The 24,296-nt window shown below is 50.6% G+C and overlaps 1 protein-coding gene across 1 annotated transcript in view; it reads right to left on the bottom strand.

Annotated features, from left to right (window-relative positions):
- Positions 1–24,296, bottom strand: part of PHLPP1 (PH domain and leucine rich repeat protein phosphatase 1) — a 1,441,444-nt gene that overhangs the window by 69,430 nt on the left and 1,347,718 nt on the right. The window contains exon 15 of the mRNA XM_069613677.1: positions 23,282–23,476. Within this exon, the coding sequence (XP_069469778.1) occupies positions 23,282–23,476 (195 nt within the window). The remainder of the gene's footprint in view (positions 1–23,281; positions 23,477–24,296) is intronic.

Raw genomic sequence — 24,296 nt, 5'->3', positions numbered from 1 at the left:
GTGACTTCTGCTGGTTGAGGGAAAACCCCAGCTGATGAAGGATATGGAACAAGTTACTTATCTGTAACTGTTGTTCCCCAGCATGGGTCTGGTATGGATTCACATGCTCAGGAATATTCCCCCGTCATCAGGCTGGGAATCCTCGGTAAAGAAAAAATGTGTTTCCGTTTCATTTCTGAACTGTCTTTCTCCTAACAACCAATCACTGGGCTCTGGGTCATACTGCCCCCAGCCAATGACTGCCCTCTACCTAAGCCCCTTCTCTGGCAGCCATCTTTAGATTTGGTAGCACGTAAAGTGGCAGTAGGACCAAGAGAAGAGCCGCAGAGATGTACGCGGGAGGGTTTGCATGTGAATCCATGCCAGACCCATGCTGGAGAACAACAGTTACAAGTTAACTTGTTCCTTCTGGTGCATGGGGCCTGGCATTGATTCACATGATCATGAATAAAGAATACATAGCATTACACACATGAACAACCACAGGAGGTGGCAAAGGCTCAACATAAGCATCTCTTACCTCCTCACCAGACTCACCTTAAGGCGAACGGGTTGCGCAGCACTGCTTGGCCGACGACTCTGGACTCCTCCTTGGAATCCCGGTCGACGCAGTAGAATCTCGTGAAGGTGTGTGTCTAGCTCCACGTAGCAGCCCTGCAGATGTCCAGCAGGGGCACACCAGACCAGAACGCTGTAGTAGCAGCGATCGCTCTGGTCGAATGGGCCCTTGGACGGCCAGGTCAGTTTGCCAACCGGTGACAATGGGTGATGCAGCCGGAGAACCACCTGGAAATGAAAGCCTTGGAGAGGGCCTTCCCATGGTTCACAGGGCCAAAGTTCACGAAAAGTTTTGACGTCTTCCAGAAACTCTTTGTGCGGTCCACATAGAACTTCAGAGCTCTAGCCACATCTAGCGAGTGCAAAGTCCTCTCAGCCGGCGACAAAGGCGTTGGGAAGAATACAGGCAACACCAATGGCTCGTTTAGATGGAAGTCTGACCGCACCTTGGCCATGAAGGAGGGGTGCGTCCATAGCACCACCCTCGTCTCGTGAAATATCAAGTAAGGCGGTTTACATGAGAGGGGCTGGATCTCTCCCACTCGTCGTGCAGAGGAGATGGCCACAAGAAGAACAAGTTACTTTCTAACCTGCTAACCTTCTTTCGATAGGATGTTCCGATGACGTATTCCACATCTATGACAGGTAATCACCACAGCTGTGCTGCTTCGGAAAATTTTCGGCGTCTGCGTCGATAACATCGATACGCTGTCCTCGAGGGCCTCCGTCGAGCCGACGTCACCGGATGTTATAAGTAGGACGCACGACACCTGTAGCCTCAGTTGTAGTTTTTTCCCCCAGAATGTGTGGCAACAATCTTCTGCCAAAATGATTACAGAAAGCCTTGCAGAAACAAAAGCTGTAATCGCATAGGAAATTCTGTAGAAGGGCAGGTAGGGAGGGAGGGAGCGATGTGGAATACGTCGTCGGAACATCCCATCGAAAGAACGTCACCAGGTAAAAAAGTAACTTGTTCTTCGAAGGGATTGGTTCCTCCTACGTATTCCACATCTATGACAGACTCCCAAAGCAGTATCAACGTAAGGAGGTGGGAAAAGAATTTAGAATTTTAGAATGCCCAATTAAATTGCAGAATAGAGGACTGCCTTGCCAAAGGCCAAATCTTGCCCATGGATAGAATCCAGGGAGTAATGTTTTACAAAAGTATGGACAGAGGCCCATGTGGCTGCTTCACAAATGTTACGAATGGGAACACCACTCTGCAGTGCAGTAGAGGCAGCCACACCCCTAGTAGAATGGGCCTGTAAGCCTACCGGAGGGTCCTTACCTGCCAAGACAAAGTCTGTTTAGTAACAGCTTGTCCCAAACGCCTTCCAGCGTATCCTACAAAGAGCTGATCGTCCACTCTGACCCGGGACATGCGCGAGATGTAGAAACTTAAAGCTCTCCTAGGATCCAACCTATGGAGCCTCTCTTCTTCCTTACCAGGATGCGGAGGAGGATAGAACGCCGGAAGAATGACCTTACTTAAATAAAATTCCAACACAACTTTCGTAAGAAAAGAAGGACGAACCCCAAGGACAACCCTGTCCTTATGGAACACTGAACGGTGGCTTAACGGAAGGTGCCTGCAACTCACTCACTCTGCGAGCAGAAGTAACCGCAACTAAAAATACAGTTTTCAAGGTCAACAGTCTCAAAGGGCAAGAATGTAAAGGCTCAAACGGAGCTCCCATGAGGAATCTTAGAACCAGGTTCAAATCCCAACCGGGCACCTGTAAAGGGGACGGTGGGAACACATTAGTGAGCCCTTTCAGAAATGGAGAAATCAAAGGAATTTTAAAATAAGAACACTCCTCAGATGAGCGCTTAAATATGGACAGCGCCGCCAGGTAAACTTTAATGGTACCCACTTGCAGGCCCTTGTCGGCCAACGAAAGCAAAAAAGACAGAACCACAGGAATGGCACATGAAAAAGGATCCACATTCTTAACCCTGCACCAGTCGCAGAACTTCCTCCAACGGCAACGGTACAGGGACTTCGTTGCAGGCCTTCTGGCCGAAAGCAACACCTCCATCACGTCTTCAGGGAGGACCCAATCCTTATACCTCAACCTTTCAGAAGCCAAGCATGAAGGTTGAGGGACTTGACCTCTGGATGGAGAACCTGACCCCCCTCCCGTGAGAGCAGATCGTCTCGGTAGGGAAGACGGCATGGAGGGCAGATGGTCATGTCGAGAAGGTCCGGGTACCACGTTCTCCTGGCCCATGCCGGAGCAATGAGGATCATTCAGGAACCGAACTTAAGTAGCACTTGCGGAATGACGGGGACTGGAGGAAATGCGTTCAGCAGTGGGAAGGACCACTCCACTACGAACGCGTCCCCTAAGGCTCCTTTTGGAGGAAATTCCCACGAGCAGATCGCACTTCCGGTTGACACTGGTGGTGAAGAGATCCACTTGTGGGGTCCCCCCAAAGGGCGAAGATCACCAGGAGAATCTCCAGAACCAGCTCCCACTCATGAGACCGTGCTCTGCCTGCTCAGAGCGTCCGCCACTGCATTTTCGTCTCTGGCCAGATGAACTGCCGATATCAAAATTTCCTGCTGGATGGCCCAGAACCAGAGCTGCATCGCCGCTCTGCACAGAGGGAGAGACCCTGCCCCCCCCCCCCTTTTTGTTGAGGTAGTGCATGGCCACTGTATTATCCGTCAGAATCAGGACATTCTTCCCCCGCACAGACGTCAGAAAATCCTTCAGGGCTATCCTGACGGTCCTCACCTCCAACAGATTGATATGGAGTCTGGACTCCGACGGAGACCAACGACCGCAGACTGCCAACTCGTTGGCATGAGCTCCCCATCCCGTGAGGGATGCATCCGTCACGATTGTCGCCTCCGGCCAGGGTAGCCAAAATGGAGCCCCCTTCATCAGATTGCCTTCGACGGCCCACCACAGAAGATCCTGGGCGACCGAGGGCGGCACCGGAACAGGATCTGACATCCTGCCGGAGGACTGACCACTGTATCTTGAGAGCCCACTGCAGCCTGGCCTCTGGCACCAGGAGAATGCAGGATGCCATGAGGACGAGCAACCTCAAGAACTTGAAAGCCGGGATACTCTGGGCATGTTGAAACTTGTTCACATCTGCAGAATATGATGAGCCCTCACCTGGGGAGGAAAACAGCCCCAGGGATGTGTCGAGCACTGCTCCGATGTACTGGAGCCGCTGGTTAGGTGTCAAGTGGGACTTCTTTAAGTTGAGGGAGAAGCCCAGCCTGTGAAGGGAGTGGCAGGTGACTGACAGATGATCCAGGACTTGCTCAGGAGAGCGTGCCCTGATCAACCGATCGTCCAGGTAGGGTTAGACGTGAATCCCCCCCCTTTCCTGAGATACGCTGCCACCACCACCATGAGCTTGGTGAAGACCCTCGGGGCAGAGGTCAATCCGAACGGCAGGACTCGAAACTGAAAATGTGAGTCGCCAACCGCGAACCTCAGGTACTTGTGCTTGGGATGAATCGGCACATGAAAGTAAACATCCTTGAGGTCTAGAGACACCAACCACTCCTGAAGTTGAAGGGCCTGGGGGACTTGAGATAGAGTAACCATCTTGAACTTGTCCTTCCTGAGGAGCTTGTTCAAACCACACAAGTCCATGATGGGACTCAATCCCCCCCGTCTTTTTTCGGGATAAAAAAATATGGGGAATACCATCCCTTGTTCCTCTCCGCTCCAGGCACCAGTTCTATGGCGCCTTTCTCCAGCAGGGATTTGATTTCCTGCGCAAGGCGCGGATCCAGACTCTTCAAAGAGAGATTCCCTGGTGGATTGTCGTGAGGCCTCTGCCGGAAAGGAAGACAGTAGCCGTGGGCTATGATCTCCAGAACCCACACATCTGAAGTAATGGCACGCCATTCTACAAGATGCTGCGCCAGCCTTCCCCCAACCGGCGAACCATGGCACATGGCCTAATGACTAAGCTGAAGCGGCTGTGGCAGTGCCTGAGGGCAAAGAGGCAACTGCCCGAGCGGCCTTGGCACCTCAAGTACCCTGTTTTCCACCTCTGGTACTCCTACGGTGGCCCCTTTGACTTGCAGCTCCCCCGATCTACCAAAGGAAGAGTAGTATCGAAAGGAACCTCCCCTCCATTGTGTTCCCTAGGATGAAAAGGCAGAGGTTGGCAAACTGCAGCTCTCAACGACTTCCCTGCAGCTTTGGAGGCCTGCAACCTCAAGGCTCTCGTCAGCCTTGCTGCCAAAAAGATGGACACCATCAAAGGGCATGTTGAGAAGCCGGGCTTGTACGTCAGGAGCAAACCCAGACTTCCGCCACCATGCAAATCTGCACATCACGGTGCTCGCCACCATGGACCGGCTGACACAGTCTGCCATGTCCAGACCTGACTGAACGGATTCACACATGGCATCCTTGCCATCCTGAACGAGGGCAAGAAAACCACCCCGTTCCTCCCCTTCGGGAATATGTTCAGCCGCCAAAGAGACAATTCCACAGAGTGTGAGTGAAACATGCTAAGGCACACACTGAGTTGGCTGCCTTTAAAGCCATATCCCCTGAAGAAAAACACTTTCTTCGCCCAGCCATCAAAACGTTTGTCGTCCCTATCAGGAGCGATGGTAGGGTAGGACGCCTGCTTTGCTGGGGCCGTAGCCGACTGCACCACCTTACTCTCCGGAATGGGGTGCGTAGTCGAGTAGCAGTGGTCGCTACTGGCTGGACGGTATCTTTTTGACAACGACTTGCTCACTGCCGGGAGACTCTCCGGAGCAGTCCAAGCCGCCGCCACCCTTCTCTGTAAAACCATATGAAATGGCAGCACCGGGTCAGTGGGCGGACCTTGGTCAAGGATATCTGTCAGGTCATCCTGCAGAAAATCCACTGGTGGCGCAGACCACCCCAAGTATTCCGTCACCCTCGACATGAGTCGCCTGTACGAAGATTCAGCAAGCGTACCAGGCTCAGGCCTGCCAAACTCAACCTCTGGGGAGGTATGAAGACCACTGGCGTCGTGCAAAGACTGACGCAGGTCTTCCAACTGGCTATGACCAGATAACAGCTCATCAGGAACCAAACATTCCTCAGACCCTTCATCCACCTCAGAGATGTAATCCAGAGGCTGGAATAAATCCCTGGATGAGGGCACAGAAAAAGGCTCAAATACAGGCCTTTCCAACTTCTTCAGGGCCTTCCTCAGAGTTTCCACCGATGCACGGGTTATCTCCAGTAAAGCCTCCAAAAAAGGCATCGACAAAATCGACGTGGAGCGTGGCGCCGATGGCTTCGGCACAGACCTCGAGGACGGTGCCCCGAGCGTGTCCTTCGACGGCCTCAGCGTCGATGACTTCCTCGGAAGCAGAGCCTCGAGAGAGTCCCTCGACGGACATGACGCCGACGTCTTCTTAGAAGACCTCACAGGCTCTACCGGTCTAGAGGTCGTCAAGGACCGGGATCTGGAGCGGGCATGGCTAGAGCGATCGACCTTGTCCGACCGAGACCTCGAAGGTTCCCGGTGATCGCGCTGACCGCCCGAGCCCGAAGGCGTGCGAACAGTGGCCCTAGTGTGTTCCTTGCCGGCTTCTCTCGAAGGCGCGGATTGAACGGAGCCCTGCGACTCAAAAATCTCCATTTCCTTACGAAATTCGGCCCATTGCGCAGGAAAGTAATGCTTGGAAGGACAAGCTACCCGCCGTCTGGTGGTGACGGCGCTTCCACGAGTGACTCAAAGAGACAGAGGAATGGTGGGAATGGTGGGAACCACTCTGGGACCGAGACCCCCCTGGACTTACGCCGACGATGCAGAGAGTCGCCCCTCGAATCGTCGGTCCAAAGCCCAGTGGATTTCGACTTTCAGGGCTTGGAAACCCTACCTACCGACAGCTTCTTTCGCTCCCGCAAGGCATTTGACATCAAAGACTGGCATTCGTCACAGTCATCAGTGGCGTGGTCCTCGCCGAGGCACCAGAGGCAGACGTTGTGCAGGTCCATAAGTTACATCTTGGAACCGCAGTCCCAACACTTCTTGAACCCGGACCGCGGGGTAGAAGAAGAAGACATGATAATTTCACAAACCAAGTTCGAAGAACCGATAGAATCAGAAGAACCGAGGCGCGCCGAGATCTCCGAAGCGAACATGGAACCGAGGCTACGGGCGTCGTGCATCCTACTTATAACATCCGGTGACGTCGGCTCGACGGAGGCTCTCGAGGACAGCGTATTGACATCATCGACACAGGACGCAGATGCCGAAAATGTTCCCAAGCAGCACAGTTGTGGTGATTACCTGTCATATATGTGGAATACATCAGAGGAACCAATCCCTTCGAAAAGCTTTTTTCCACGACAAAAACTTCAGTGGCGCCAAATGCATAGGCTCGAAGGGGGGGGGGGGGGGGTGACCCATGAGCCTAGTCAACATCACATTCAGCTCCCACGCCGGTGCTGGAGCCATCACTGGTGGGAATGAACGGAACAGTCCTTTGACAAACTCCTTGACCAGACAGCGTGACCACAATGACAACCGTCCTGGAGATCTGGTGTAGCGGGAGATAGCCGCCAGATGAACTTTGATGGAAGCATGGGCCAGTCCAGCCTTGGCCAACAACAGCAAATACGGTAGTACCTGCGGAGCCGTGACTCGTAGAGGCTCGATCTTCAGTGCACGGCAATAAACGGCGAACATTTTCCCATTTATGTTCGTAGCATTTAAGAGTGCCGATGCTCTGGCCTTGGCAAGCACTTCCTTGCAGTCTGCTGGGAGAGCGTGGCCCCCAAATTCTAACGCTGCAGGAACCATCCCTGCAGGTTCAGCGATCCTGGGTCGTGGTGCAGAATTGCGCCTCCTTCCCTGGTGGGAAGATCTGCGACCACCGGAAGTTTGACTGGAGCGGCCGCTGACATGTCGAGAAGATCCGGGTAACATATTGGTCTTGGCCACGACGGCGTGACGAGGATCATCCTGCACGGGACCATCTGAGTTGATTGACTAGTCGAAGAAGCAACGGCAACGGAGGGAACGCATACAAAAACAGCCGTCCCAGGGGAATGAGAATGCGTCCCCCATGCTCCCCGGCTGGGGAAACCTGCTGGCGAATCTCTGGCACTTGGTGTTTGTCACTGTCGCAAATAGATCGATCTAGGGATTGGCCCATCTGCGGAACAGGTGGTCCACTTGGTCCTGCCGAAGCTCCCACTCATGGCAAGAGCGCTGCTCCCTGCTGAGGGAGTCGGCGACGGTGTTCTTCACTCCTGCCAGGTGAAACGGGATGAGGAATATCCCCTGGGCAACAGCCCAGTGCCACAGTTCCTGCGCTTCTTTGGAGCGCGCCTGGGACCTGGTGCCCCCCAGCTTCCTGATGTAGAACATCGTGATGGTGATGTCCGTGAAGACCCACACCACCTTGCCCTTGAGGGACGGAAGGAAAGACTTGAGGGCCCAAAACACTGCCTGCAGCTCCAACACGATGTTCAACGCCTTCTCCTCTGGCAGCCACAGGCCTCTTGCATGAAGACTTCCGGTCTGAGCTCCCCATCCTTCCAGGGAGGCGTCCGTCACAACCGTCTGCTGGTAAGGTGGGGTCTGGAAAGCCGCACCTCCGGACAGAAGTGTGGGAACTCCCCCACCACTGTATCGCTCGACGGAAACTCTTGTCGAGTGTGATCTTGTCCTCAAAGCTTACCGACACTTGTATCCAAAGGGCATCGAGGAACTGAAAATATGCTTCCAGGTGTCCTGGAACAGAGCCAAATGGCCCCACACAGGTGAGCTCTGTTCCCCAATTTTGACGTCACTGCTTCTTGGCGTCAGAGGCGGGAGCAGAGGGTGGGGCGGAAAAACCCATGCAACGTCCTCTACTGCTTCCTCCTGTTGCTGGCCGACCTCTCAGGCCTCCATGTACCGTGGTCCCGGATCCCCTTGAAGCCTGAGAAAGCACGGTGCTTGAACTCAGTCCTGCCCTCGGACTGAGGAAAGGATTTCTGACCTTGTTTTGTCCGGATGGCAAAGGTGATTTGAGTGGAGGATTTTCTTCTTCGTCAACTCATAATCGGTCGACAAATGAAAAAGGTCCACGCTCTCGAAGAGCAGATCCAGGATCTGCTCCTGCACATCAGATGAATAAGTGATGTGCATCCACACCGTCCTTCTCATCTCGACCCCAAGGCAGAGCCTTCTGCTGGCTGTGTCCACGTGGCAGACCGAAGACTCCATGAGGTCCTGCGCAATGGCCCGGGCATCTGCCAGACCGGCCTTCAGGAAAGCTTGCTTTTCTAAAAGGTAGGTTCGGCAGAAATTCCCCAAGCTCCTGCAACAGCTTCTGGTTAGCCACGGCCAAGATGGTATTCGCTTTGGCTTGCTGCAGAAGCAGTCCCAAAATTGAGGAAAAGTGCTTTCCCAAGGACTCAAGGACTTTGTCCTTCTTGGAGAGGCAACTGGAGGTGGCTCCCATGAAGGAAGACTACAAGGAGGCCGCAGCCACCACGGAGGTCAGGGCTGCGGGTGGGAGGCAAGGAGGATTGGCTCCCCGTCTGCCAGCCTAAACCTGCTGTCCACCTTCTTGTTCATCTGGGCAATGGCCCTTGCTTCACCGAGACCTTTTGCGTCAACTGCAGGGCATCCTTCTGGAAGGGGATGCCAGACTGGATCGGGAGGCGTTTCCCAAAGACATCTGCTAGCACACTCAAACCCAGGGGGGGCTTATTCGGGAAAAGGGATATCCAAGAACTGCGCCAGGACCTGAAGGCATTCATGAAAGGTCTTAATGGATGCCGCGGGCTCATCGTCCTGGGCATCATCATTTTCACAGGGGAAACCAGGCTCTGACAGGTGCCAGTGGGGTCACCCCATGTCCGGAGCCACAGACAGATCCAACGGCTGTTGCGGGGGAGGTGTTGATGGTACACGAGGTGGTTGAGGGGTCAGAAGACTGATGGGGCCAGAACCAGTGGTGGGACGGTATTGGATTCGGGAGCGCAGGAGGAACGGGAAGAGTACCCAGAGGAGGGAACCGGGGCAGCACCACCTGCTGGAAGAAATGCTTCACGGTGTCCTTCAGGAGCCCCTTCATCACATGAGGAAGGGGAAGCGCTTGAAGAAGCGGTCCTCACAAGCCGCTGGGCCATTAGGGGCCCGGCCCTCGGAGGCACTGGGCCTCCGCTCCTGGTCAAAGCGCAGAGGCGCCTGGTGCGTGTAGCTGCACAGCTGTGATGGGTAGAGGTATCCCTGAGGAGACCAAAAGCCTGCACCGTAGGATCCGCTGCTGCTTCCAGAGGGGAGGGGGCTGGAAACATCCTGCAAAGCCCATTTGATGGGCGAAAGCACTGGCGGGCCCCAAGCTGTATCTAAGATGGCCACTGGCCTGGCAGGCTCTGCCATGTACCACTCTGCCATTTTGAAGTCTTGCGGCACACTTTGGGCGGGAGGGTCGTGGAGGCCCTGAGCCAGGGGAGGCCTCAGACATGAGAGGATAAAGCTTGGATCTTGTACCCGAAGCAGAGGCGTCAACCTCAGATCACTCTGGGAGGGGGCGAGCCCTCAGCCGGATGGACGGCAGTCGTAACGCCCCAACTCTGGTAAGCTGGACGCCCTCTGTACCTATGCCAGTAGCCGTGCTGGATCGTGCCGAGGACAGACTCTTGGAGGTGGCACTCAGCGATCCCTTACCCCCTGGGATAGAAGAAGAGGACGAAACCGATTGACCTTCTGAGGACAGCCTGGGCCCCTGAGCCCCTTGGCTTGAGAGTCAGTAGCCAGGACAGCCTCATGTCTGCACCCAGAGAGTCTGGAAGAGCCCCGGGCCCCTCAGCTTGGGAGCCAGTGCATTAGAGCCTTTGGGCCTGCCAGAACCTGAATCCGAGGAACCCCAATCTTTGCGAACCCCGGGGTAGGAGTTGCTGCACTGAACAGAGGGCCTAACTTGTCTTGACGAGAGGTCCTGGAGACAAAGTCCTAAGGTGAGAAGTCCTTAAGGTGAGGCGGAGGAGAAGTGTGGAAGATCTCCCTCCACCACGACAAATGATTCTTCAAAGCCCTGAGACCGAGAGCCCTCCTGCAGCAGACATGGACAGGTGAGGCGAGGCACTGAAGGGAAGTTAAGTAAGAATTGAAAAAACAAACGGGGAGTAAACGGAAAGCTAAAAAAGTCCCTGCGCTGGCTGCCAGGTCCCACACCGTCATTGCGGAAAAAGGGACTGAGGTGAGGCGCCGGAGGGTGGGGCGTTCCCACGCTTGAGGTCTGCAAGTGTGCGCTATACTAAATTTAAAGGGGTAAGTTCAATTCTCTGCTGCCAAAGATTCCGGTACTGTCCGCATGTTGGGCGACGCCCACAAGGATGGAGGAAAGGGGATGGGACGCAGGAGTATCTACATGTTAGGATTTCTCCCCCACCCCTTCAAAACAATCTTTAAATAATATGCATAACATTCTAGCATTAAATTGTCACGTTTTTCTGTAATCTTGCGAATATTCCATATTTGGGAATAAATTACTAGTGCCATGGATGATGTCTAAATCTCACACTTGGAAGGAAGTGGAGTGAGGAACTGTTGACAAAATGACAGAAGTCTTGTTGTTGGCATGTGTCAAAATTAGTTTCAAGCAACTCCCTCGAGGTTTTGCTCTTCTTCAGTAAAGGTTTTAGAAAGGGTTATGGAAAAAGACCAGCTTTAATTTTTACATGAGAAAAAATATGCTGGCTAGATACAAATGTAGGGCCACAAATGTTATTTATGCCTAGTTCAAGAATTCTGACAGTTGCCAACTTGCCTGTGATTTTTAGTATTTTATGTCTGGTGAACATCTGACTCTTGTATTGTGCCACAGGCATTTTATTGTGGATCCTTTAATTAGCGAGGTCCACGTTTGATAAAATGCCCATTTAAATGTAGTTACAACATAGTCAAAATACTCAGGAGGCTGCTGCAATCCCATGTTGCAATCACAACAATATGGTTTAAATTACTTACCTGTAACTATTGTTCTCCACAATGGGTCTGGCATGAATTCACATGCTCATCAATATTCCCCATCGTCCGGCTGGGAATCCTCAGTAAAAGTAAAAACCATTTTCACTTCCACTTTAATACTACATTTCTCCTCTAAATCAATCAATCTCCTCTGGGTCATGCTGCCCCCATCCATATGACAGTCCTCTACCTAAGCCGGGCCTCTGGTAGCCATCTTCAGATTTGGTAAGCACATACAGTGGCAGTATGACCAAGAAGAGCCGCAGAGGGGCCGGAGGGAGGGTTTGCATGTGAATCCATGCCAGACCCACGATGGAGAACAATAGTTACAGGTAACTGTAACATGTCACGTGGATACAATCCTTCCTAGCCAACAGAACCATGAGGGTTTTCTCATCTGTGGCCACAGCCGACTCCATCCCCATCACTTGTGGTGTCCCACAAGGGTCCTGCGTATCCCCCACCCTCTATAACATCTTTACAAAGCCTCTCTTTGATAAACTGGACCATCTGGGTGTCACCTACACCAACTACGCAGATGACACCCAGATACTCCTCACCATCACTGGCAACTACAACACTGACGCCACCAGGATTAACGAAATCTTCGCCATCATTCAGGCATGGATGGCCACACACGGCCTCTGCCTGAATGATAAGACAGAGCTCCTCCTAGTCAGGTCCCCGAATAATCTACAGAAACTCAGCCCCGATTATTCCACCTTCATCATAGATGGCAACATCATTCCAGTTGTGAATAATGTGAAAACTTTAGGCTTCTACCTTGACGACCAGCCTCTCAAAACAAGTTAATATGACTGCCTCAGCCACCGCATACACGGGAAAACTAATCAGGGCCTGTAGACCTTTTCGATCTACAAACAGTTGCCTCATTCTGGCGAGGGCCCTCATACAATCGAAGATTGACTACTGTAATAGCCTCTACCTTGGTGCCAACCAAGTCATAATCAAGAAACTTCAGATCCTCCAAAATAATGCGCTGAGAGCAGCACTACATATTCCCAAGAGAGCACATCTCCCACACAAGAATATCTTGCAAATATCTTGCAAATGGTTATCCATTCAACAAAACATTGACCTAAAAACCCTCTGCCTCACCTACAAAGCCTTAAACCACCTAGCCCCCCAGTACCTTATCAACAAACTCACTCTTAAACCAAACACAAGAATCACCAGATCATCCAATACTCTCAGCCTCATCGTGCCCAGATTCACCGCCAAAAGAGCGGGGGGCTCGAGCTTCACTGTCCTCGCCCCTCAACTTTGGAACACCCTGCCACTGAATTTTAAACTGGCCAAATCCCTCCAATTGTTCAGAAAACTAGTCATTAGCTGGCTTCTGGAGAAGGCAATCCTCAGATAGACTAAGCTCATTACTAACTGTATATATTGTACATACTTTGAAATGTTTCCTACTACCTGCCTGTACATACCATATATGGCATATTTCCGCCACAATTGTATAACTGCTTTTATACTGCAACTTTGTAACTTGTCCTTAAGCGCCCATTTGCCCCTGGGTCTGGAGCCCCATACTAAATAAAATAAACAAACAAAACAAACTCAAACCTTCTCAAGCATTTTGTCTGGTATGGATTCACATGCTCATGAATAATGTATACACAGCAGTACAACATCACACAACCACAGGAGGTGGCAAGGCTCAACAGAAGCAATTAACTCTTACCTCAGGAACAGACTCGCCTCAAGCGAACAGGTCGCTTAGCACTGCTTGGCCGACTCTTGACTCCTCCCTGGAATCCCTGTCGACACAGAAATTGGTGAAGGTGTGCGTAGACCTCCACGTAGCAGCCATGAAGATGTCTAGCCAGGGCACACCAGAAAGGAAAGCTGCTGTTGCAGCAATCGCTCTAGTGGAGTGGGCTCTCTACGGCCCAGCAGCAGTCGGTTCGCCAACTGATGACTCTGCATGATGCAGCCGGAGAGCCACCTCGAAATGGAAGCCTTGGACAAGGCCTTTTCATTGTTCACAAAACCAAAGTTCACAAACAACTGAGAAGCCTTCTGAAAAAGCTTTGTGCGTGTCACGTAGAACTTCAAGGCATGTGCAAAGTCCAGCAAGTGCAAGGCCTTCACCTCCGGCGACAAAAGTTTTGGGAAGAAAACAGGCAACACCATAGGCTTGTTGATGTGCAATTCCAATGGAACCTTCGGCATGAAAGAGGGGTGCGTACGCAATACCACCCTTGATTTGAGGAGTCAGGTACGGTTGACTGCTGGATAGGGCCTGGATCTCACCAACACGTCTGGCAGAGGCGATGGCCACAAGGAAAACCGTCTTCCATAAGAGAAACTTGAGTGGGGCCTGATGCATAGGCTCGAAGGGGGCCCCTGTGAGCCTTGTCGGAACCACGTTGAGCTTCCACGCCAGGGCCGGAGCCTACACCGGTGGGAAGGATCGGAAAAGTCCTTTGGGAAACTCCTTGACGAGTGCGTTACCACCGAGAGGATCTCCCTGGGGATTTGGTGTACCGTGAGATGGCCGCTACATGTACCTTGTTGTATGAGTGAGCCAGCCCAGCTTTTGTCAAGGACAGCAAATACGGAAGGATCTGTGGATCTGTGACCCTCAGATGGGTAATCTTCTGCGACCAGAACCATGTAGCAAACCGCTGCCCCTCATGTTTGTAGCACTTCAAAGTTGACGACGCCCTGTCCTTGGCGAGGATGTCCCTGCAGTCTACTGGTAACTCAACCTCCAAACTCTAAGGCTGCAGGAGCCAAGCCTTCCGGGTCAGCGATCCTGGGTCATGATGGAGTGTGCCTCCTTCTCTGGTGAGCAGGTCTGGAACCACAGGCAACTTGACTAGAGGCGACGCTGATAGGCTGAGAAGATACAGGATACCAAATCTGCCTCGGCCACGCCGGGGTGATGAGTATCAACCTGCATCGACACTGTCCTAGTGTGCTGACAACACGTAGCAGGAGAGGTAACGGGGGAAAAGCGTACAGAAACAGCCCTTCACAAGGGAAGGAGAATGCGTCCCTTAGGATCCTCGGCTGATGGAATCTGCTGGCAAACATCTGCCATTTGGAGTTTGCCGCCGTGGCAAACAGATCGATGTGCCCCATTGGATGAACAGGAGGTCCACCTGATCCTAAGTTCCCACTCGTGGCAGGAGCGCAGTTCCCTGCTGAGGAAGTCTGCCATGGTGTTCTTGTATCCCGCCAGGTGGAGAGGGAGGAGGAACATCCCCTGTCCGATGGAGTGCAGACATCCGGTGTGCGCCCCCAAACCTTCCAGAGAGGCGTCCGTGGTGACCGTCTAATGGTATGGAGGGTTTGGAAATTCTCAGCCTTGGGCGATGTGGGCCCGGACACCTAACCACTCTATTGCCCGCCGGAACTCCTTGGTGAGAGGGATCTTGTCAGTGAAAGTTTCAGACATCTGTATCCAATGGGCATCCAATAATTCCTCAAGGTGTCAACCTGCAGAGACAAGGTAGATGCAGGACAACATCATGCCCAGTAAGGACTTGATGGCCAGCACCGTAGCCGTCTTCGACGACAGTCGCTGCACCTTTCCTTGAATGGCTGCTATCCTCTCCTCTGAGGGTGATGCCAGGCAAGCCACAGTGTTGAGTCTGGCACAGAGGAACAGAGCGTTCTGCAATGGCGTTAAGCAGGACTCTGGATAGTTGACGGAGAATCCCAGATCCGTCAGAAGTTGGATGGTCGCTGTCGGCCAGCTCCGGCGAGCGGGTGGTTAACAGCCAGTCGTCCAGGTATGGGTATATGTGTATGCCCTGTAGACACAGATTTGCCTCCACCGGCGCCAGGCATTTTGTGAACACTCTTGGGCCCGACTTCAAGCCGAATGGTAGGGCCTTGAACTGGTAGTGCTGCCCTTGCACCACGAAACAGACATTTTCGATGTTTCTTGTGAATGGGCACGTGGAAATGGGTGTCCTACAGGTTCAAGGACGTCGCCAAGAAATCCCCTTTTTCCAGCTGGCTGCGCATGTGGTGCAATGTGAGCATCCTGAACTTTTGGGATTTTAAGTATTTGTTCAGATGGCGCAGGTCCAGGGTGGGCCTCCAAACCCCTGTCTTCTTTCTGACTAGAAAGTATCTGGAATAGACTCCGGAGCACCAGAGCACTGGGGAACTAGCTCTATCGCCCCTTTCCGTAGCATGGCTCGTACCTCTTCCAAGAGTTGAGGGAGGTTTTGCTCCTGACGGGGAACCAGAGGAAGAAAGGACACCCGCGTTGGAACTCCAAGGTGTGCACTGGACAAGAGCGTCCAGCACCCATCTGTCAGTGGTGATTTTTTGCCACTCGCTGACGAACCTCATCAGCGGGCCCCCCACTGGGGTGCACGAGTTGGGGCCAGACGTCTTGGCCAGTTCAGACTGGCTTGGGTGCCGGCGACTGCAATGCCAACCTCCACTACCGTAGGCCTGGGAGCAGCCCCTGTAGGCTTCTTGCATTGAGGAACGGGAAAGCTGTCTGCATGCCGTCGAGAAACCCTTTAATGACCTGCTCGATTTACCCCTGGAGGAGCGTAAACACGAGCAGTGCTGCTAAAGCGTGCCAAGGGAACGCGTCATCTCTATCTGTTTTGATGGCATGGAGGGACTTGTTGACTGCCTTCCTAAACAGCATACACTGTTCCCCATTTGCCAGCAACCCGTGTCTGAGACGTCCACTGCCACGGTGATGGCATGGTTCAATGCCACTTCCCCCTTCCATAAAGAGGGTGAGGGCTTCCTTCTTATCAGGGGAGGGGAGGCATTCCAGGATCGGTCCTAGCTTGTACCACAATTCCCTGTCGTACCTTGCTAGGATCACCGAGGTGTTGGCCGCCTTGATTGTGCGTCCATCATTTTCCCCTCGTTGTCCCGATGATGATGAGGCTGGGTTAGCTGACAGTTTCCTCACGGCCGCAGACACCACTGAGTATGGTGATGATTGCGACCTTAGGCACTTGTGTGCCGAGTCCTGCACCCTATACGTCTTCTCCAGCCTATCCTGCTTGGCTGGAGCTCTGAAGGGGTTCTTCATGAAGGCCAGGCTCTCTTCCCAAATATCGTCCAGAAAAGGCACTGCCATGATCGTCTTCCTTTTGGCCTTGCACCTTTGATACAAGAAGCCTGCATTCTTTGTTTTCATAGGGCACCAGCTGCAATAGCTCGGAGGCCCTGGCGATCATGGTGTGGAACCATCTCACCTCATCTGATGGGGAACTATGAGGAGCATCCAAATGTGGCGATTCATTGTCTGCTGGGAGTAAATCTACATCTTCGTCCGTATCCATCCCAGTTCCCCTCCCTGGATCTGCTGGGAGGGTTGGTGCCTGATGTGGTGGAGGGGGTTGATATGGGGGTGTCTGATGACGCTTCCTCTTTTTAGCCAGAGGCTGATCAGGAACCTGAGGTACTCCGGGTGCATCCTCATATGGATCTCAACCACCATGAATGTCCTAGGAAATGTCCCTCAGCTGAGAAGGTAAGGAGGAAAAACGAGGCCCTGCGCCGCCATCTGTGGACGAGACATCCATAGGTTGAACGGCGACCTGGGAAGCCTGTTTCGGGTCCCCTCTCGACCCCCCTTTCCTCCCTGAAGGGTTCAAGCCGGGACCTGGGCTGGTATCTTCACCCTTCTGGAGTGCCTGCTGCCTTTGTCAAGGCATCAGCGGTGTGTTCACGTTTTGGGGGCAGAGCCACTTTTTGCGCTGCGGGACCCTTTAGCTGCCGTACTAGTAGTAGTCATTATCGACAAAGTCGCTGACGAAGACTTTGTCTGGGCCAGTTGAGCCTCCTTGGGCTGCGTGCAGATACCCCGCCCCCCCCCCCCCCCCACTGTCTATCCTTGGCTTAACAGATTTCTCCAGCAGCTTAGCCAGGGTGGACAACCTCCTCTTTGAAGGGGAGGCTGATGGTAGGCTGACTATGGAGGCGGAAGACGATGCTGATCGCGCCCTATTCAACTTGGGACCCGCATCACTGGTGAACCCGGTGGGCTCGGACTTGCAGATCTTGGCCTTATCTTGGACCCCCACGGATGGGGCGACCTCAAAGGCCTTAGAAAGCCATGGCTTTTTAGGACCAAACAGTCATGGGCGAGGCATGACCCTGCTCCGAGCACAGAGAAGCGGCCATGTTCTTATTAAGCCATGCCGCCAGCCTACTATGCCAGTTTTTCATCGTGTTAGAGAAACCTAGGCACATTTTACTCTACCTCCTTATGGCATTGTAGGTGCTTGTCTTCCACAAACACATTCCGTAGCCTGCGTTTGGTGCAGGGTCTGAATCTTCCCTCCTCCTCCTTGTCCTCCGTCATAGTCCGAGGGCGCGAAGTAGGCCCAAGATGGCCTTCTACAAACTTGGACAAATCTTCGCCCTTGAGGGGTGCGGAGCTTCGCCGACAACTGATCCCTGTTGCGGGCAGATGAGAAAAAGAGCAAAGGGCTTTTTGGAACAAAAATCGAACTTTTCTCATCGAAAAACTTAAAAAAATGTACAAGTAGCTCAGAGAGCAAACTTGAGGAATCCCAACACTGAAGCGTGCAGTAAAAATATCCAGAGGCAGGGCTTAGGGAGAGGACGGTCATTGGATGGGGGCAGTATCACCCAGAGGAGAGGTATTGGTTTAGAGGAGAAAATGAAACCACTTTTTTTTTTACAGAGAATTCCATGTCGGACGACTGGGAATATTCATGAGCATGTGGACCCATGCCACACCAGAAGTTGGTCAATAGCGGCCTGTGAAATATTAAAGAAAAACTAGAAGGCCCACAATCGGTGCTTAAACTAGGAGCAGCAACTGAATGCGATTGGCTGTTCAAGTTCCTTTAGCCAATCCCGCATCGCCGGCAGGCGAGCGCTGGCCCACTACCTAAGGCACACGGCCCAAGGCAGGCTCCTGTCCCGAGCCTGTCGGAGCCAGGAGGGCTGCCTAGGTTTACTCCCCCGTACCCTTCGTCCCTTCCCCGCATCTGATTGTATCCACAACCCGCTGGGCCTAGTGGGCTCCTAACTAAAGGAAAGTAAAGTAACTACACGTTACAGTAAAGTAACTACACGTGCAGTAAGACTTTGTCCATATGCTATGAAAATCCTTGTATTACGACTCTAAATAGCAATTTCAATGTCTACTGCTACGATTGGCACTTTGCCTTTAACATTAGCGGTGTGCCTTGGATTTTGATCTATTGCACTTTGTGCTTTCACTCTGCCATTCACCGAACTTCGGTACACCGTACCCTCTGCGATATTCACCTCATCTAACGTGCACACTGCTGCACGCAGAACCAACTCGCATTTAGCAATGCCGCAGTGGCTAGCCTACCCCTACAACCCCCCCTTGCACCTGGTATTTGATTACCGTGCTGTTCACAGTGCTACACCCGCACTGCATTGATTTACTGTGTTGCTCCTAGCGTTACACCACATTGTATGGACTTACCTAGTTTTTCTAGTGCTACACCTCGTTGCAATTATTTACTGTGTTACTCCTAGCATTACACCACACTGTATGGGCTTACCTTGTTGTTCTAGTGCTACATCTGCATTGCATTGATTTACTGTGCTGCTCCCAGTGCCACACCCGCATTGTATTGGGAATCTGCTCATATCACTCGCATGCCACATCGCGATAATACCCGCCTGGTATCCTGAGCATACAGGTATTCTACGCCAACTTGAGCATTTGACTACACAAGGTGTTCTCTACCCTAAAATACACCGCTCACTATCAGTTGATTTAGCCATGCAGGTACTGCACCAAGCACTGACCTTACTCTTCAATTGCCTGGCCTGTTTTAACCTGCTTCCACTAGTACTCACCACAGTCAGCCTTCCTTTGATACCTATGGACACCTCTACCAATCCCAGTGTGTCCGTCATTCACCTGTCTACGACATCTAGCCTTCCAACTTCATCTCTTATACCACCATCAGGTTTTTTACCACCATGTCTTCACTATACATCCTCCCACCTACAAAGGATAATACCACCAGAATTACACACCAAACCTTAAGCTATTTGACTAAGGCATCTCCTCACAACAGCATAACACCTACAAATGCAATCTACCCTCCCTGCATTACTAACAACCTACTACATCAAGCATCCACAACAACTTCATTATCGACCTTGCCATTCTCTACACAATATAGAAACCACAGACTTCGCTCTAGATTTGTACGACAACACTTCGCCCATATCACTACCGCAGTAACCATCACAGCTGACCCAACTGCCTCACCCCGTGCATCTGAACACAGCCAGGGATCACCAAATGGCAAACATAACAATACTTCACTCCTTATAAAAGTTGGCCTCATCAATGCCAGATCCTTACTGGCACACACATTAGATATCGCGGACCTTATAACATTACACAACCTCGATTTCATTGCTAGCACAGAGACTTGGTTTCATACAGCCTCAGGTCCTTCTCTTGCCCTTGCAATTCCAGACAACTACTCTACCATCCTAACTGATGGAGATGCCAACATCTCCAAAGGAGGAGGCATTGCATTTATATATAAAACATCACTAGGCTTAAGAAACGTCAATAATCTACCCCTGCCTTCAGCGGAACTTCTATCCGTCAAACTACCCACTACACCCACATCCACTAACACAATCCACCTTATATATCACCCACCAGGTCCTACCACCACTTTTGAAAATGGTATTTCACACCTGTTATGTACCAAAACTAAAAATAACTCAAGTCATCATCCTGGGAGATTTTAATCAAGGCCTCCATGACTCCAAAGACGAGAAAGCCTGCGCTCTTACGGACACAATGACTGAACTAGGGTTCTCACACTGAATATCCAAACCCACTGATAATAAAGGCAGAACTGTAGATTGGATATCTGACCTAAATTGCAATATAGACATCCTCTCTAACACTCCATGTGTCTGGACCGACCACCACTTTATCTAGTTTATTATTAAAGCATCTGCAACATCCACCTCACAAATTCAAGCACCAGCCACGTTGACCAGGAACAAACAATCTAACCATAGTGAAACTCATTCCATTACTTGAAACGATCACTAGCCCTACCACGACCACCTCAGACCCCACGGCCCTAGTCGATTTGTACAATCACACCATACTCAAGGCTATCAACACACTAGCGCCCCTGAAACTACGCAAACCCAAACCTTGCGCCCACCTCAATACCTGGTACACTCCACACCTTAAGGCTCTCAGGAAAATCAAAAGAACCTCTGAGGCATTATGGAAGAGCACCGCCTCACTGGTAAATGAGGACAACTTCACTGCAGCCTCCTTTAACTACAAGATAGCCATAATTCAAGCAAAAAAAAGATAACTACAACGACCGCATTTCCAAAGCCGAGTCCAATACCAAGAAACTCTTTAACATCTTGAAAGAGTTAGAATCTCCTGCCCCACTCCCTGGTACTTGCATCAAAAACACCCTATGGTGCACCAATATTCAGAATGCACTCCAAGACAAAATCACCATGCTCCAAAACAAAATAGAAACTAAGAAATCTCTTATTACTAATGTTGATCCCATCCTGAACCCACCTTCCCCGACTAAGAACGCACAGGCCCAATTTAACTTTACACCACTCTCCATTAAAGAGGTTGAAACTATCATCTTGAAACTCAAACCCTGAACTGGCCCCCTTTATCACTTCAGTCATTAACTCGTCCTTCAAATCCAGCATAGTAACCAACAACCTGAACGACGCCTGGGTACTTGCACTTTTTAAAAAAAAGCTCCTTGGACCCTAAAAACCCAGCTAACTACAGACCTATCACAATGGTTCCATTCCTGTTAAAAATACTGGACCGAGCTGCCTACCTGCAGATACAGCAATACCTTGATTCCACCAACTTACTAGGTCTGGGACAATCAGGATTCAGACCTAGACATGGAACAGAAAGTGCTCTAATTGACCTCCAGACTCAAATCCAGACTTTGAAAGACAAGGAAAAACTGGCCCTGCTTCACTTACTCGACCTATCAGCAGCATTTGATCTGGTGAACCACAAAATCTTATGTAAACATCTCTCATCTGCTGAGAACTTTTCTGACCAAGCGAATACTTGGATTGAGTCGTTCCTCAATACCAGAACCATGAGGGTCTTTGCACCCTCAGCCTCTGCTACTCCTACACCAGTTACCTGCGGGATTCCCCAAGGGTCTTGTGTGTCTCCTACTCTCTACATTGTATTCAGCAAGCCACTTTTTGATGAGCTGGACTATCTGGGTGTCACCTATACCAACTACGCAGATGACACTCAAATACTCATCCCCATCACTGTTGATCACAACGTGGATAGCAGGACTCTCAATGATATTTACCTCATTATATAAGCCTGGATGGCAAAGCATGAGCTGCGTCTTGACGATAAAACAGATGCTCCTCCTGGGCTCGCCTGCCAACTTGAACAAATTAGACGTACTATTCACCTCATTCAATATTGACGGTAATATAATTAAAGTCGCTAATGTGGTGAAAACACTAGGAATCTACATCGATTTAGCAGTAACTAGACAAACTAAAGCCATGGCTTCTTCCTCTGCCTATACTTGCAAGCTTATCACAGCCTGTCGACCCTACCTGATAACAGCCAACTGCATCACAATAGCAAGAGCCCATGTCCTTTCAAAGCTTGATTACTGTAACATGCTCTATCTTGGCACCTCACAACAGAACCTCAACAAAATGCAAGTTATGCAAAATAACGCCATTCTGACAGCCTTAAATATCCCAAGGAATCTTCACATCTCGGAAAACAGACACACATTAAAATGGTTTAAGATTAAGCAAAGAATAGCATTCAAAACCTTGTCCCGCACTCATAATTGTCTCTCGGACCAGGCTCCCATATACCTGTCCAACACTATCTCCCGCCATACCACAACATGGCCTACCAGAACAGCTATGAGGCATTGCGTCAACATACCCCGATTGAAGCAACAACGTGCAGGTGGAGAAAAGCGGAACCTTCCTACCACCTACTCCGGAAAAAGGTCAAAGCATGGATCCATGAGCAAGACCCCAATCCAGCTGTATAACTATGACCAGACATGTACCTTTCTATGTAAATTCCTGTATCCTGTACAATTTGATGTATAGACCTAACTCTGTACCATTCTACTATCATATAATGTATACTTGTAATTTGTTGTATCATACTGTTGTATTTCATGTCTGTATTATCTGTAACATGTAAGTTTAGCGCCCAATGCCTACGGGCTCAATGCGCTCTATAAAAAAACTAAACTAAATTAAATTCAAACTGCAGCTCTATGTTCAAATGGGCATTTTGTCAAACCTGGACCACACTTACTTGAAGGAGACTAGCAGAAACACCTGTCGCACGAAATAGGAGTCAGCTGTTCAATAACCAAATACTCTACATGACCAACAAGTTGGCAACTGTCAGTTACAGTACTAGCATTATAATGTCTGAGTGGCGCTACAATTGGCTTGAGACAACATTTAAGCATGTTCAGAATTATAAATTTACATCCAGCTGGGGTATCCTCTTTCATTTGGTTTTGCTTACCATGTCATAAGTCGACATTGGCAACTTGCTAATCCCGCTCAGCAGCTCTCAGAAAACAATACTACTACTTGCGGCACACAATTGCGCCTTTTCAGCTTTCACCAATTTTAATAATTCATACATCACAGAGTTAGATATTTAGGGGCTCCGTCACCAAATGACCTATTGTTACCTGATGCAAGAGAAAGCACAGGGGTGATTGTTTAAAGGGGTTCATAGAAAAGTCACCTCTGCATGACTAGAAAAGTGTTGGTCATGTATTCCTCCTCGCTCTTGGTTTTTTGCAGTTCATCGGCCAGAATGTCGCTCATGGTACACTGGAGGAGATGAGGCACTTCCACATTGCGGTCACCATCAAAGACTCCGTACAGTGCCTCCCTGTTATCGCAGAAGTTGTTTGCAGAGAGAGCGGCTACACACAGCCTGAGGGGGGAAAAAACACAAATCAGGCAGCTGTATAAACAAAGAGTTTTGTCAAGCACAGGAACTGGATTTTTCCCACAACACCAAGGACCACACACATGCAGACATTCCATTGACCTGAATTTGGTTGTGTAACTTGCTTCCCTTTAAAACTGTGGGGTTTACTTTAATCAGAATGTTTACCAAATGCAGACATTGCCACTCAAACTACATGCTTCCAGACTTCAGCTTCCTTTTAATATGAGAAACTAAGATAAATGCACAGTAAAGCATATGCATCAGGGATCCTTGTAGTGCAAGTTATAAAGTGTGCTGCATTTCAGGTAAAAATGTAACAGTTAATTTGTCAGGACACATTATTGTGCGCTTGTTAAGGAAAGGTTCAGCTGGCAGGGATGCCCTTTTCTCCTCATACCAAGCATAACTTTGCTGGCTGGAGAACTGATGTTTGGATGGCCATTTGCCCAGTCCGTTTGAAATTACCAACAGCAAGTGCCTCTGTTGGGCTTCAAAACTCAGATCAGGGAAGACGAATATTCTCTTATTATGCATTTCTTTGGTCTTTGCTGCCACCGACGGGATCTCTTTCCCATGGGAAAAGCGTCAAAAACTGCAGCATACAATGGGTGGGTGGGTGCGTGCTGTTATGTGTCTGTCCAGCCCCATATGGGTGGTGGGCAATATTGTCATATTTAGATCATCTAAAAACTATTTAAAAACTATACTTGCAGGGACTAGGATTTAATCTGATGGGATGTGCCTGCAGTCTAGTCTGCGAGAGTGTGTAGGAAGAGAGTGATAAATGGTCTAAATGTTAAAA

Source organism: Ambystoma mexicanum, chromosome 5p (assembly GCF_040938575.1).
Source record: "Ambystoma mexicanum isolate Mex_15411 chromosome 5p, UKY_AmexF1_1, whole genome shotgun sequence".
Lineage (NCBI taxonomy): Eukaryota > Metazoa > Chordata > Amphibia > Caudata > Ambystomatidae > Ambystoma > Ambystoma mexicanum.
The sequence above is the reverse complement of the archived record's forward strand: the minus strand, read 5'-3'. Positions and strand labels throughout refer to the sequence as shown.